General features: G+C 41.7%; 1 protein-coding gene across 1 annotated transcript in view; it reads right to left on the reverse strand.

Moving 5' to 3' along the window:
• Positions 1 to 1,268: 1,268 nt before the first annotated feature.
• LOC144798398 (cytochrome P450 2C8-like) overlaps positions 1,269 to 16,734 on the reverse strand; it is a 640,773-nt gene continuing 625,307 nt past the window's right edge. The window contains exon 9 of the mRNA XM_078669253.1: positions 1,269 to 1,766. Coding sequence (XP_078525379.1) covers positions 1,579 to 1,766 — 188 coding nt within the window. The 3' untranslated portion in view covers positions 1,269 to 1,578. The remainder of the gene's footprint in view (positions 1,767 to 16,734) is intronic.

Below are 16,734 nucleotides of genomic sequence, written 5' to 3' on the forward strand. Positions count from 1 at the left end.
TCGAATATTGGGTAACTGTACATTCTATAATTTTATTCGAAAAGGTGATAATCTGCCAGAAGCCATACCTAGGAACAACACTCTTCTCTCTAAATGTTACAAATAATATCACACTACATTTTATCGCTAGAACAGGTGAAGCAATTCTATTTAGCCCACGGATACAGCTCGTATAATAAAAATAAAGCAGATGTATAACTTGTGACACTATTAAGAAAGCACCAAAAACGGTGCGAAATCAATGTGTTTGATTTTTACGTCTTTCAAAATGTTGTGACGTGAGAGCATTAACGAGTGGCGACAACCATGTTGTGAAATATCATAAGCAGTAAGAAAGAAGGAACAAAATGAAAATCTCAAGATCATCAGAGTAGAAAAATGCAACAAAAGCACAAAAACATGAAATCCTTTTAATTTAGGGATGTGCCAAAACCTTAAGCCACCCGAGGTAAGGCGTAACAAGGAGAAATAACTTTATTTCTCCTTGTTTAGTCCTCTTTCTATGTGTGCTTCATTCTGCAACACACATAGGAAGTGGCACACACCCCAGCGGACTCCTTATGTGCAGGAAGGTGCCCCTTGCTGCACTTAAACAATCCTGCCGACAACCCAGGCACCCTTGCACTATGGTGTATGGGTGCCCCCATTGTCGCTAGGCTGCCAAAACTGCACCAGCTTAGGGGGAAAGCACAAGAATGCATAGGATTGGATAAATACGGTGCATTCCTGCCCTTACACTTTGACATAGGGCAGCGCCGCAAGGTGATTTGCAGTGCTGCCCCACACCAAATCCCCAAAAGTGAGGGCCATAGTTCTACTATCTAACATCGAATATTTGGTAACTGTAGATCCTATATCATTATTTATAAAGCTGATAATCTATCAGAAGTCCAACCTGGAAACAACACTCTTCTCTCTAAATGTTACAAATAATATAACACTACATTTTGTTGTTAGGAGTGGTGAAGCAATTCTATTTAGCCCGTTTATCAAATTGAGGGGAGAGGATGTAGCCTTACGGCTAGAGGGGGTGCCCTTGAAGCTGGGGAACTGGAGTCTCGGCAGTGACACTCAACATCCTGTGATTCTGTACAAATCACTTAATCTCCACGCGCCTAACAAAAATGTATGTGTCCTTGTGTAACAAAACTGGTGCTCGTGGAAAGCGCTCTCACACCTGATATCGTTAGCGCTATATAAAATTAAAAATACAACAAAAAAATAAAGCACATGTGTACATTTATCACTTGAAAAAAGGAGCAATATCGTTTTTTTTTAGACTTTATTAAGAAAGCTCCAATAATAGTACAAAACCAATGTGTTTAATTTTTACATATTGCAAAATTCTGTGCTGTGACAACATTAACTACTGGGGACAACCATGTTCTGACATCCCTAGCAGTAAGAAAGAAGGAATAAAATGAAAATCTCAAGATCATCAGTGTAGAAAAAATGCAACAAAAGCAAAGACATCCTTGAAATTATTTTGCAGCAATTTCATACTTTGAACTAAGAAAGGTTTTGAGACTATAGGGTCATCATTGCTGTATGAATGCAGCTCCAGTTCCATGGATCACTCTAATTTTGTAGACGGCACTTCAACCTCATTTTAAAGGGATATGGGCTTTGTGTTGTTCCAAAATGTCTAATAAGGTATGGCACGGATGAGTCATCAGGCCAACTAATGTGAAATTGCCTCAGCATTGCTGTGAAGATGAGAAATAGTTGCATGCGGGCGAGGTTCTCCCCCAGGCATATCCTTGGACCTTGATAAAAGAGAAGAAAGAAGAAGAATAAAACTTTATGAGGTTATTGGTGATCCTACTAAATAACCAAAAATAAACTTTATCTCGTCATTAAAATTTTTTCAACCAGACTCTCAAAACCACATGGATAGTCACACTATTATTTCTGGGATAATTGGTTGAATCGACTGCTGAAAAGCCTCCTTTCTCAAAACTATTTAACAGTAGAAAAGGAGTGCAGTTAGGATACACTGGGAAGGTGTTTATCCATTTTCACCTGTATTCTGATATTGCTCATCTTAAGTTCTATAAGCATGATTCTTATCTGCTCCTCACTGTCGATGTTATTGCATTCCTATTTCTGTGATTTCAGTGACTGAGAATAATTTATGGTCTTTGCAGTAAACTTAGAGGATAAAAACTTACTCAAGCAAGTTCTCCCTCAAGATGGTAAATCATAATTTACCCAAGATCTGGAACAATATCCCCCATCCATTAGGACTGCCCCAATCCTGCTCCAATTTAAGAAATTGCTGCAGGCACATCACTAAATCATTATGAGTAATAGTACCCCTCTACTCTCAAAACACACCAACCTCTCCAATCACTCATTGACCATGTGTTTGCCTTTGAGCCTACACACGCTCCCCAGCCCCTCAAGTAGGTTTGTGTTATGCAAATGTTGCATACTTATAGGTAGGTTACGTAAATAGCTTTCAAAAGTAACATTCCAGAAGATCATCTGTTTACCCAACTCTGATGGAACAAATATTTAGCCCAGTTTTCAGAGTGCATTTGGCTTGTTTTGAGAGTGCAACTTCACAATTTGTAGCCACAGCATGTGAAGTTGCTAGATAAGCGTAATTTACTCACATGTTGAATTAAAGTGGTCAGGTATAATGTTACATATAAGAAAGGCTAGTTACAGAGGTTAGGAGCTGGTGTTCCAGGATGGGAATTCCTTGGAAAGTGGGTGAACATTGACAGAAATTATACGGTTGTTGGCATTCAGACACATCTGAAAGGCACATTCACGCTAAAGATATGAGCCAAGTTTCACTTCTAAGTGGAAGTAAATATATATCCACAGAGGAATGATGCGGGAATGTCCCCAAATCTGGTGGGTTTCTTTTTGAGGATATTAATTGGCAAGTGTTGAAAAACATGAAATTGATTTAAAGTGCAAATTAAGTTTTACAATTTATTGAATATTGGTGAATCAGACGCATATTTCTATCCAAACATATATTTTTATTGTCTTCTCAGTGACAAAAAAGGGGACAAGGGATGTCTCGCTACACTTAGAATGTGTGAAGAATTACTGATGAGATGTCCCTATTTTGACCGATAATTGGCTCTTGTAAAATTAGAGGCGATGGAGGGCCCGATTCACAAAGGGAATTACGACTCTTAAAGTTACGATTGTGGAGTCTCTTCATCATGGCGGAATCTCCGTACTGAACACTGCAGTACGAAGACTTCGCACTGAGTGCGAAAATTCTACACTGGTAACTTTACGAGTGGTAAATCCCTTTGTGAATCGGGCCCGGAGTGTTCTGCATCCCTTATTTTCTACCTATGGTTGTAATTCTAAATCTGCAGGGTCATTTGAGTGGCCTGTGAACACATTTGGCACTGTGCGGCCTGGATTACAAGTTCAAGGCTCACTTCTGGTTCCTGTACAAACAAATCTTTGCGCAGGGATCAGAATTACAAGTTGTGTGATAATTATTGCACCTTCACAGTTTCCCCCTGGTAGATTGGAGAGTTTAAACCTGCCAAATTTCATTACGGGGAAAAGTCCTCGAAAAAGGCAAACATGCGGAGTTTATTTAACTAAATACCAATGTTATACATTGTGCCTCATTTGCAACTTAAAAACTAGGAATATGAGGTACTTAGCAGACTGGGTAAATTAGACGCCTTAGCCTGCACAACTTGTGATCAGGGCCTATATGTGCATAAGGATCATTTGGATAAACAGTTTGCCTATTTCCAGGATACAACATAATGAACATGGACTTTTTGCATACTTTAACAAGTCAAACTGATTAAAAAGGTGTGAGTGATAATGTAAGTACTTTAAATGAAATGACTGCAATTAACCTAATACTTTCATATTCTATCTTATGTAGAGCTATCACCCAATATTGCCATTCCAACTCTTTCAAGGGGCTCCTAACCAGCCAGATCACTAGCGCACATCTCAAAGCCTGGAATTTGTCCAGGCTAAAAGATCAACACTGCCACTTAAGGTTTTGGACAATATTTACAGCATGTTAGTGTGGTCCCTGGCTTCTTTTACTTCCTTTGTGCTATCTCCTAAACAATCGACCAGTAAAAGCTAATCGACACCCTGGAGCACCACATAAGCCTTTATGGATTAGATCTGAATTATTTCCACTCTTTCATAAACAGCAGATATCAGCTGGCTAAGACAAGGGAGCACATCTTTGAATGAACCATGATAACTTAAGAGTTAAGGTGGGGATACATTTTGACCCCTCATGTTTCAGCCTGTATTTGGTATAATAGAGATTACTAATGAAGAGAACAGGAGTTGCAGTTCACCAATATGCACAACTTAAAACTCCAATGAGAAACTCATCCCGCTAAGATGTTCTCACTTTATGTTCTACCCAGTAATCTATAATCTTGGTAGCTGAAACCTTCTTGATGCAAAGAACTCTTCAACATTGTCAGAGAATTCTCCAAACCCTCAGCTGCAACACACAACATTATCCTCTCACAGGAACTCAGTAGCAACTTTCCAAATAACAAGATTGCCAACATCTACACAGGCTTCAAACCCCAGTCCAAGGCCATCGACTTCTTCATGCAACACAAGGACCCTGCTATCACCACAGTCATCCGACCAACCGAATGGAGGCAGCTTGCAACAAAGGACACCGCCTTCATCATGGACTCGGTCCACTCAGGGGCCCTGACTGACTCATACCCTCACGACATTTTCCACCTAGGCAAAGCCAGAATCAGCCACATAACTTACCACCTTTTTCAACACCTCAATTGCCACAGCCACATTCCCTAACGTCTGGAAACATTAAAAAGTCAATGCCCTACTAAAGAAACCATCGTCAGATCCCAGCGAACTCAATAACTACCGACCAATCTCTCTGCTCCAGTTCCCCGCCAAAATATTAGAAAAAGCCATCAGCCAACAACTTTTCTCACATCTGGAATGGAACCTCCTACTCGACTCCTCCCAATCGTGACTCGGCAAAAACCAGAGCACGAGACAGTCTCATTGCAGCTACCGACAACATCCGAGCCCTACTTGACTGAGGAGCGACTCTGACTCTGATCCTCCTAGACCTCTCGGCAGCCTTCGATATGGTCTCCCACCACACACTCATCACAAGGCTGCACAACATAGGCATCGAAGGAACCCCTCTCAAATGGATCACCTCTTTTATTATCAGCAAAACTCAAAAAGACAGCCTTCCCCCCTTTACCTTCAAATCCAAGACAATCATCTCTGGGGTATGTTGTGTTTATGTAAAGTTTGTGTGCATGACCTAATGGGATTCCAGTTCTTAGATTCTTGAACTGTAGAATCCTGGAGAGTAGTCGTGTACAAGAATCCCTGGAAGAGGAGTGTCCAGGCTGTCCTCCTCACTTCATTCTGGGTTCAAAATTAAAGTATGATTTGAATTACCTTACATGCCTCAGTGTTTATCTATTTAACACTGGCGACGAGGGTGGGATCAAGGTGAGTTAGGGATTTTACTTGATCCTAATAATCCAGTTTTAAGCATCTCTGACACCAAAAACAATGAGTTTAATATGATTATATCCAAATTTCATAAAGTATTTTCAGGTTGTGTTGGAGAATTAAAAGGTTTTTCTCATAAGATTGTTTTTAAACAAAATGCTTGCCCCTGCATTCACAAAGTTAAGAACATTCCTATGAGTGTCAAGGAAGAAGTTATCAAAGAATTACATAAATTAGTGGACAATTGAACGGGTAGAATCATCTGATTTGGTTGCCCCCTTGGTGGTCGCTCGTAAGGCCAATGGCCGTATCCGTCTCTGTGTTGATTTAAGAGAGCTTAAGAAGAATATCTTTATAGACATCTTATCTCTCCCAAGAAATTCAGAATTACTTGCAGCTACCAGGAATAAACATTGGTTTTCCACCATTGACCTAACCTCTGCTTACCACCAGGTTCCTCTTCATGTTGATAGCAGACATCCTAGAGCCTTTTTCACTCCAATTGGCCTTTTTCAATTTAAATGAGTATCTTTTGATTGGAAGCAGGTGGAACAAGCCGAGAGCCGACCGCCGAGCAAGGCGCAAGCTGAGACCGCGGACGCCACGGACGCCGCAGACCGAAGCAGACTGCAGCCGGGGGAGAAGCCGGGGCCAGCTGGTACGGCTGACACGACAACATTGCAGCCAGCAGCCTGCATGCTACACAGCTGCCGAGGCAAGGCAGATACTGGGTGTCAGCAGACGCCGCGGTCGCGGCCGAAAAACACACAGTAATCAGAGCCGCAGCCTGTCAGAGAGGACGCTGGGAGCCGCCGGGGGGTGCTGACGGAGGAGCTCTGCACTCGCTCCCATTTTTCCAAACGCTTCCCCCGAGCCCCGCACCCCGTACCCCCGTGCCATATCAGTTCAGGGACGGGTGCTGCGGTGCGGTGCTGTGTTGCACAGCCGGGCCGATGGCCAGTGTGGGCTGCGCCTAGCTGTGACTTACAAGCAGCAGTTAACAAAGGAGTCACAGAGTGGGACCCAGCGAGACCCAAGCAAGCCGTGCTGCAGAGCTGCAGAGAGGCTGGGCAGGATGAGTACCTGCCTAGTGGGGGTTTAGGTAACCATTAAGAAAAAATGGGGTAACCCTAAGGCATGGACCTGGGTGTACAATGTTATCAAAAAAAAGTGGTCCTGAACCTATGAATTCTAAACCTTATATATTTCAGTAGCTTTTCTCATTTACTTCCAAGGAGCACCCACACACAGTATGCTCTGTACTGAAAATTTAGTACCACAAGATTAACATAAAACCACGGTTAGGAGAAAACATATTTAATTTCGTTTTCCATTTTCTACAACAAGCATTTTTATAGAAAGTATTTTTATATACATCATCAAAATTGAGTCAATAAAAACAGAGTGGTCGCCCAAACAAAGAAGAAAGAGTGCAAGAAAAACCGTGCTCAAGAGTGTAAAGCGAATGATCCGAGAGGCGAGATCATAGAGGTGCTCAAAAGGTCATAATATTAAACAAAACAATATCCAACATGTATATTGTATTTTTAGAAACCTGGCCAAAGAATAAGATCAAAAAACAATGTTATTACATCTAGGCATATCAGTCCTAGGATTATTTAGCACTATATACAATATTAATTGGTCCAAGGTTTAATACAAATGGCGTCGACGTTTCGACTCGTCTTATGCCCATACGGAGATTTGAACCTGGGGAATGCGAGTCTTCATCAGGACGAAGAGAATACAAGGGCAACCAAGGGATAAGGATAACCCTAAAGGGATTAATAAAGAGAATTACTAACGGTCCACGGTTAGTAATTCTCTTTATTAATCCCTTTAGGGTTATCCTTATCCCTTGGTTGCCCTTGTATTCTCTTCGTCCTGATGAAGACTCGCATTCCCCAGGTTCAAATCTCCGTATGGGCATAAGACGAGTCGAAACGTCGACGCCATTTGTATTAAACCTTGGACCAATTAATATTGTATATAGTGCTAAATAATCCTAGGACTGATATGCCTAGATGTAATAACATTGTTTTTTGATCTTATTCTTTGGCCAGGTTTCTAAAAATACAATATACATGTTGGATATTGTTTTGTTTAATATTATGACCTTTTGAGCACCTCTATGATCTCGCCTCTCGGATCATTCACTTTACACTCTTGAGCACGGTTTTTCTTGCACTCTTTCTTCTTTGTTTGGGCGACCACTCTGTTTTTATTGACTCAATTTTGATGATGTATATAAAAATACTTTCTATAAAAATGCTTGTTGTAGAAAATGGAAAACGAAATTAAATATGTTTTCTCCTAACCGTGGTTTTATGTTAATCTTGTGGTACTAAATTTTCAGTACAGAGCATACTGTGTGTGGGTGCTCCTTGGAAGTAAATGAGAAAAGCTACTGAAATATATATGGTTTAGAATTCATAGGTTCAGGACCACTGTTTTTTGATAATAGTGGGGGTTTAGGAGCGCTGGGCGCAATGTGCCACCTATGCCTCCCCCACACGTCACAGCAAAAGAGGAGAGGAGACGCAGCGGTGAGCAGGGGAGACAATTGGCGGAAGTGCGCTGGGAGCCCGCTGAGAACAAGGAGCACAAGGAACACAAGGAGCCAGGAGCTAGGGGCCCAGGTCGCCAGACAGCCAGAGTACCCAGAGCTCTGAGTGCCCGAGAGAGTCCGAGGGAGCCTGCGTACCGAGCAAAGGAAGGCCGCCTGGGGCAACGGGGTAAGGAGAGGCAATTGTGCATCGTAATTCTTGTTATTCTGGGGTGCACACACATGACTTGTATGATTGCCCACACCCTTTCTCCCCCCCCCCGATAGTCCTCTCGACAGCCGGCAGGGGCCGACCGCACTGCTACGTACAGCCACCCACTCTCTACATCTGCCTACACCTGTCAACATCGGTTTACTCCGTTTGCTTCCCCCCCGACCACGATAAGTTCCTGCCTTAGCCCACGCTCGTCCCCATAGAAGATAGTTACAAATTAGCACAACCAGATCCTCAAGACAGGGTCCAAAGGAACTAAAGGAGTGCAAGATCTCGACCGGGGAAATGAGATCGGGGAAAATGCGCCAACCTGCAGAAAGTAAAAAATCCACAAAAAAAACGAGAAAGCCAACCATGGAAGCCGAAAAGCAACCGGAAACAGGGTCAGAATCAAATTCTAGGGAGAGGTTGGTATCGGCACCAACCCCCGAGTTAACATCAGGCTCCAGACGGAAACCCGGTCTCTTAAAATTCTTTTACCTTAAGGACCCAATGGCGATGATCTACGCACCGACTGCGGAGGCTTCCAAACTACCAAGCCCCAGCGTGCCATTAAACATGCCAAGCACCAAACCAGAGTGTCCAACCCCTCCGTTGTGTTCGGGCCCCTCACTCCAAGGCAAACTGGCGTTGGCAACCGCACAGGTGCACCGTCCTAACACTCCCGCAGCTATAAACTAAATCAAGGGAGGCCAAGCCGTAAAGGACATTTCAGAAAATTGCCCCGCAAAGGACATCAGGGCATGCCAGAGTAAAAGTGCGACATTTGCGGAGCTAGTCGAAGTCAGTGACCACGCAATAGCAACTGAGGACATCCAGGAGGGAAATACAGGTCACAAAAATCCATCTACCATTAGAGGGCAAGAAGGGGACTCATGGCTAAAACCCCATTTCCTATCAAACGACTCCCAACTCGAGGAACTTACCGAGAGGATTACAAAGTACATAGACTCACAAGGGAGAGCACCTCGAGCAGAACACTGCTTTGGCGATCAACATCTGAGTCTGGGTATGTTGGTCTCAACACCCCGCGGCCCGAGCCAAAAAGAGACAAACAAAAAACATGCATTAACGACACCATGTTTATGCAGGCAAACCAACCACACCATCGCCGTTCTGCGCCACTCACAATTTCATCGGGGAGCACGTCGGAACTAGAACCTAAGGACCTGAGCAAAATCGAAAAAGACGAGCCCTCTATGCCATGGACCCAATCTCTGTTAAGCACTCTAGAGCAAGCAATAAGGGTGCTGAACTACCAATCCAATAAAATGGAAGTCCAGATTGACCTTATTACACTAATGGCCGGGCACATCTCAGGCATAAACGCAAAACTGGACTCCCTATCAATGTTCTTATCAACTCAAGGGAAATTAGAGCCCAACACAAGCGGGAGTAATCAAAAACGAAACTGCGGATGTGGAAGCATTATTGAAAAGCTAGCAAGCCTCCCGGCCATTTTGATGGACATCCTAGGGGAGGTAAAACAATCACGCGGTTACTGTCAGGCGATAGAAACTAAGCCTATTCCGGAGAAACCACAAACACCCAAGCAAAAGCCTATTAATGGCCCCACAACAAGCAAACAAACAACGGACCGAGAACAACCATTAAAGGAATGCTGCCCAGGTAAAACAGATTCAGATACTGAAGAAATACAACCTATGCACCAATCCATTACTGAGGACAAACCAGCAAAGAGAGAAAGGAAAAGAGCAAGGAAGGCCAGGCTCAAGTACAAGAAACGACCAAACGTAGATCCGGACAAAATCTTCCCCATATTTAATACAAACACCCATTACGAAAACAAATCCAATCCTTTGAATGGGTCGACAGCGGGCGAGGACACTTCTGCAGACCCACTCGATAAATTAAATCCATCGAATTCATCAAGGGGTGAAGGCACCAGGACAGGAGTTAAGCCTAGCCCATCTCCACCCACAGGCGATAAAAGTCAAATGGACTCCAGTTTGAACCAGCAATTACAAGTGCACATGCTGGAAAGTGAAAAAACAAAGCCAACACAAGTAGGTGAATATGGAGTTTGTGAGCAACAAGACCAGACACCGGCCCTGGGAAATAACAGTCTGGGCACAAAACATAGCCACAAAGAGGGCTCCAACCCTGCTATAAATTTTTTTATCGAACAACAACTATCCGCAACATCTGAAAGAAATGTATACAAATCTTGTGGTCCAGCAGCAGCATTCGAAACCAAATCTGTGCCAAACCCCATGCGAATTACTGTCCTGGACAAGGATCGCAAATGTTCGCTATAGCAAAGGGAGCAAAGTACAGCCCAAGCGAAGTTAACAAACATAGCCCCAACCCAGAAAAACAAAACCACAATTGAGGCAGTACAGAAAGAGCAAGAAGAACAATCAGCCTACCCCGGTTGTGACAGGATTCAATCTCACAACCTGTCTGCTCGAAAAGCAGGATCAATACATAATGAGCCAAGCAAAAATTCAGATTCATATGACCTAAAATTAACTTTTATCCCTGAATATCCAAGAAGGGGGACACAAGACATTCTGAACCGAGGCAATTTGTTAAAACTGTTTAATGAAGTACCGGACCTAAAAGAAATTACTTCCCAGGACCTTTACTCTGTTGTATTCCAACAAAACACAAACAATACGGCCATAGAAGAAACAGTCACAACTTGGGCCTCAAAGGACCTGGTAGAAAGGATATACCTTGCTAGACCTCAGTTTGAAACATGGAGAATATCCATAATGCGACATACGCGTCCGAAGTACCCATATTCCTTACAATTTAATACACGTGACCAAATAAAGGGGAAAGAGAGCAGAGGTCAACACATCTCTTGTCTACGTGGCGCCCGGGCCTCCACGCCAAAGCCCACAAGCGCAAGCCGCAATCTACAAACAACTGGTCTCTACCACGCAGACAGAACGGACTGGTCTTGGATACCTAGCGTCCTGAGCAAGAAAGTTACCTAACCCAGACTTAAACTCCTCCACAACACTGCGAAACGAGCCGCCCCCTCAGAATCTAACAAAGAAATCTACAGTTGCAATCTGCTCGTGGAACGTGCACGGCTTTCGAGAAATGGCCCATGATTATGAAACCCAAGCATTCTTTCTACGCCAAGATATAATCTTGAGTCAGGAGTCATGGAAATTACATTCAACTCCAATTCTAGGCTTCAAAGAACATCAAATATATGCAGAAAGCTTCTTCACGCATGGCCACCCCCGCGGCGGACTATCGACATACATAACCTATAAATATAACTGGGCATCTGAGGAGATAGATGTGGGCCTGAAGTGGGTCCAGGTGACCAGAATCATCGAACATCCATCACCGGGGACAGAACCGTGGAAAATGATAATATTTAACGTGTATATCCATCCGGACAAGAAGTCACAAAAAGAAAAACACGTGATCCTGCTATCATTAATTAAGTTATGCAAAGGATCTATTCGCATTACCCATTGGTTATCTCCGGGGACTTCAACAACGCCCTCATCGACCAAAACAAGGCGAAGGTGAAGATGAAAGCAAACAGTGGCGGAAAAAAGTTAGCATCTAGCCTCAATGATTACGGCCTGTCAATCCTGAATGGCAACACAAAGGGGGATAGGCCGGCAGCCGTCACATATCTGAGCGGCAGGGTATACTCTATAATAGACTACTCTATAGTAAGTGATGAATTAATCTCCAGCATTGAATCTTTTGGTATAGAACATCGAGTAGAAAGCGACCATTTCCCCCAAATAATTAGTCTGCAAAATGCACCAAGCTTTGCGCCAACAACGACCTCACTACTGCAACACGCATCAAAGTTCAACCTGATAAAACTAAAATGGCGTGGAGAGGGGCTGGGCAAAATCACAAACTTAGTTAAAGCACATATGGCCAACTTAGGAACACAAAAGGAGGAGGACCGTGTTCCCAACTGGGAGCAAATGATTCAGGTACTGCAGCAAAGGTTCCCTGCAAGGTCAGGGAACCACAGACATCTTTACAACAAGAAGGAGCCATGGTTCAGCGTGTACCTAAGAGCTAATAAAAGAAAGGTGGCCAAGGAAGTCCGGGCTCTCGCAAGCCAAAAAACATCGGGGTCAGCGGCAAACAAATCCAACCTAAGGAGAGCCAGGAGCACCTACAGGAAGGCATTGAGGGCCGCAAAACACTTATACAAAGAAACCATTTGGAACAAACTGCTAATCGCAGGAAAACACCCTAATAGCCGGGACTTCTGGGGCATCATAAATGAGCTCAACCAAGGGGCAAAACTCCAACAAGAAGCCGGGGTTGGTGCAGAAACCTGGATCAGACATGTGCAAACCCTATAGCACAGATCCAAGCCATGCCAAAGGCTCAGGGGTAGCCAAGGACAACATGGAGGAACCAAAAAGAGTGAAGAACAAGGTCTACTGGGAATTCGAGCAGGAAAAACATCAGAAGGGGCCAGCAGAGCCAGACGACCTAACCTCCAAAAATGAACTGAGGACGATAATCTCAAGACTAAAGTCAGAGGGTGCAGCAGGACCAAACGGGTTGCCAAACGCGATCTTTAAGCACGACCCGGATCTGTGGTCAGAGACCCTAACACCTCTGTTCAACAGAATATACAAACAAGCAGAGTTACCCGCCTCCTGAAAAGGCAGTATTATCCACCCAATATTCAAGCACGGCGATCACCGCAATCCCACAAATTTCAGACTGATATCGTTAATAGACGTAGAGGCCAAACTCTACGCCTCCTGCATCCTATTGGAACTACAAGCCTGGATAACAGAAACAAAGATCATGCCAAAATTTCAAACAGGATTCAGGCAAGGAATGGGAACAATAACCAACCTAACTTGCCTGGCTATCCTAACAGACCAAGCAGTAGCAAAGGGCACCCGCCTGTATGCCTGTTTCATAGATATCAAGTCTGCCTTTGATCGGGTGAATAGAGAGCGCCTATGGAGAAAATTGGAGAGCTGGGGACTGCCACATCAACTTCTAATAGCTATCAAAGCCCTACATCACCACACTTGGGCAAAAGTGAAACTGGGAAATGGAGGCAGTACTACCAGGAGAATCCAAACGCACCAAGGCCTAAAACAAGGCTGCGTATTAGCCCCCACCCTCTTTAATCTTTTCCTTTCCGACCTCACAAGCGCGATCGAATCAGCAGACAGCCACCCACCACACCTGGTAAATAACCCAATACACTACCTACAATATGCTGACGACATTGTACTGTAGAGTAAAACCCCAATCAGCTTACAAAGAGCTATCAATAAATTAACATCGTACTTAGAACGGGAAAGCCTGGACCTAAACAAAGAAAAAACAAAGTGGTCCGTCTAGTTGACCCGCCAAAATTAAAATACAAATGGATGGCCCAAGGAACAACAGTGAAAGAACAAGAGTATTATAAGTATTTGGGAATAACAATCACAAAAGGAGTAAATCACAAGGACCACAAAACAGCATTAAAAGCAAAGGCACAATCTTTAATTTTTGCATACCGTTCCCTTAAAGGAAAAATGGACTGCCCCAACTATAACCATCTTTTAAAAGTAATGGCAGCGCAGATAATGCCCACCCTATCTTATGGTCTAGTTACATGGTGCGGCAAGGAGGCCGATCTTTTAAACGATTTACAGATTCAAATTTACAATGCGGTCTTCAATCTGCCAAAATCTGCCTCAGCCTCACAAGTCAGGCTAGAATTTGGCCTGCAAAATCAGAAGTTCCGGAGCATGAGCGGCTTCGTGAAACTCTGTTATAAACTTCGATCTGCAGACCCAGACACACTGGACTAGCTAAGTTGGGAGGAAATCATAAAACGGGGGGAAACCGAAACCCCGAACATCTGGGGACAGTATTTGAAATTGTGTGTGGAAAAATTGGAGCTGGAATCAGCATGGAAACCAGGGACAGATAAGGCAATGCTAAGCAAACTAGCCAACGCCGCAGCAAAAAGAAAATCCTTTCTGGAAGATAAAGAGATACTGGCAAAACGTCGGCACGGCTGGACCATCATGAACTCCTTTACAACCCTAAAACCACTGGCATATCTAGTATCCCACTTTAGTGGTTATCTCAAAAAGGCTTTCATTGCCTATCGGATGGGGATGCATGTCTCAAAAGATCTACTACCATCCTGGAAACCGTCTCACCAGACGAAACAATGTCGCCTCTGTGGGTATAAAACAGAAACCCTTGTCCACCTCTTCTGCATATGCCCGGCCCTGATAAATCAGAGACGACTCTTATTGAAACCCACCCTCAACGCGCTAAACATTCGTTCTTGCAGACATGCAGTCACAAGCTGGCTCGGAGGTTCCTCCATAATCTTGGCGGATCACTGACTTAATATCGACGTCACAAAAATCGAGATACAAAAATATCGAGTCAAAAATATCGAGAGACAAAATATCGACTCCCTATCTTCAAACACGTAGGTACCAAAATATCGACTCCAAAATATCGACTTACAAAAATATAGACTGTCAAAATATCGATTTTTTCAAATGTCTTAAAATTAAGTTAAAACTAATATAGTAATAAATATATTTAATATAAACTTAGAAATAATTATTAAAAAAATGTAATTTTAATAAATAATTTATATAATTAAAAAAATGATATCACCAAAAATAATACATATATATATATATATATATATATATATATATATATATATATATATATAAAAACATATTAAATAAACATATATAACATTTTTAGCGTAGCATAGAAAATGGTTAAAAATTATTGTTACAACTAAAGTGAGTTCAACATTAGGAAAAGTGTTGGATAGCGTAGAGGTAAAATTTACTATTCCCACTCCAGTGGGTGCAACAGTAGAGAAAGCGCTGGATAACGTAGGGGTTAAAATTACTATTCCCACTCCAGGGATGTATGACGTTACAACGCATACTTTTACAACGCATACCATTACAACGTAAGTATTGGTAAGTATATAATAATTTTTTGAATATAAATTAATTAAAAACATTATAATATAATTTAATTTTATTTAATTTTATTTAATTAATATAATTTAAATGTAATTTTACTTTATTTTTACAAAGTACCCCTGTACCCCAAAAACCCAAAACTGACCCTGAAGCCTAAAAATACCCCTTTACCCAAAAACTGAAAACTGACCCTGAACCCTAAAAATACCCCTTTACCCAAAAACTGACCCTGAACCCTAGAAATACCCCATTACCCCAAAAAACTGAAAACTGACCCTGAACCCTAAAAATACCCCTTTACCCAAAAACTGAAAACTGACCCTGAACCCTAAAAATACCCCTTCACCCCAAAAACTGAAAACTGACCCTGAACCCTAAAAATACCCCTTTACCCCAAAAACTGAACACTGACCCTGAACCCTAAAAATACCCCTTTACCTGAAAACTGACCCTGAACCCTAAAAATACCCCTTTACCCAAAAACTGAAAACTGACCCTGAACTCTAAAAATACCCCTTTACCCCAGAAACTGAAAACTGACCCTGAACCCTAAAAATACCCCTTTACCCAAAAAACTGAAAACTGACCCTGAACCCTAAAAATACCCCTTTACCCAAAAACCCAAACATATAACATTTAAAAAATAATTATATACTTACCAATACTTACGTTGTAATGGTATGCGTTGTAAAGGTATCTGCGTTGTAAAAACATGCTTTGTAAATGTATGCGTTGTAAAAGTTTTTGCGTTGTAAAAGTTTCGTTGTAATGGTAGTGCATAGTAAAAGTTGCGTTGTAAACGTTGCATACCCACTCCAGTGGGTGCAACAGTAGGGAAAGTGTTGGATAGCGTGGGGGTTAAAATTACTATTCCCACTCCAGTGAGTGCAACAGTAGGGAAAGTAAATACTTCATAGATAAATATAATTAAAAGAAATATTAATACCAATTACAATTAATTACCAATTATATTTAAATTAATTACCAATTAATATTTAATTAACAATTAATTAAAAATAAATACCAATAAATGAAATAACATATTAAATTAATTATAATTAAATTACTTTCCACCCTATTCCTCTATAAACCCACAACCCGCTACAGAAAATAAATTACTAAAAATGACATATGTATCAATTAATCAATTAAAATGAATTACCAATTATAATTTAATTAATTACCAAGTAATATTTAATTAACAATTAATTAAAAATAAATACCAATAAATTAAATAACATATTAAATTAATTATATTTAACTTACTTCCCACCCTATTCCCCTATAAACCCACAACCCGCTACAGAAAATAAATTACTAAAATAACATATTTATCAATTAATCAATTAAAATTAATTGCCAATTATATTTTAATTATTTACCAATTAATTTTTAATTAACAATTAATTAAAAATAAATACCAATAAATTAAATAACATAGTAAATTAATTATAATTAAATTGCTTCCCACCCTATTCCCCTCTAAACCCACAACCCGCTACAGAATTATATTACACAAA

Source organism: Lissotriton helveticus, chromosome 12 (assembly GCF_964261635.1).
Source record: "Lissotriton helveticus chromosome 12, aLisHel1.1, whole genome shotgun sequence".
NCBI lineage: Eukaryota > Metazoa > Chordata > Amphibia > Caudata > Salamandridae > Lissotriton > Lissotriton helveticus.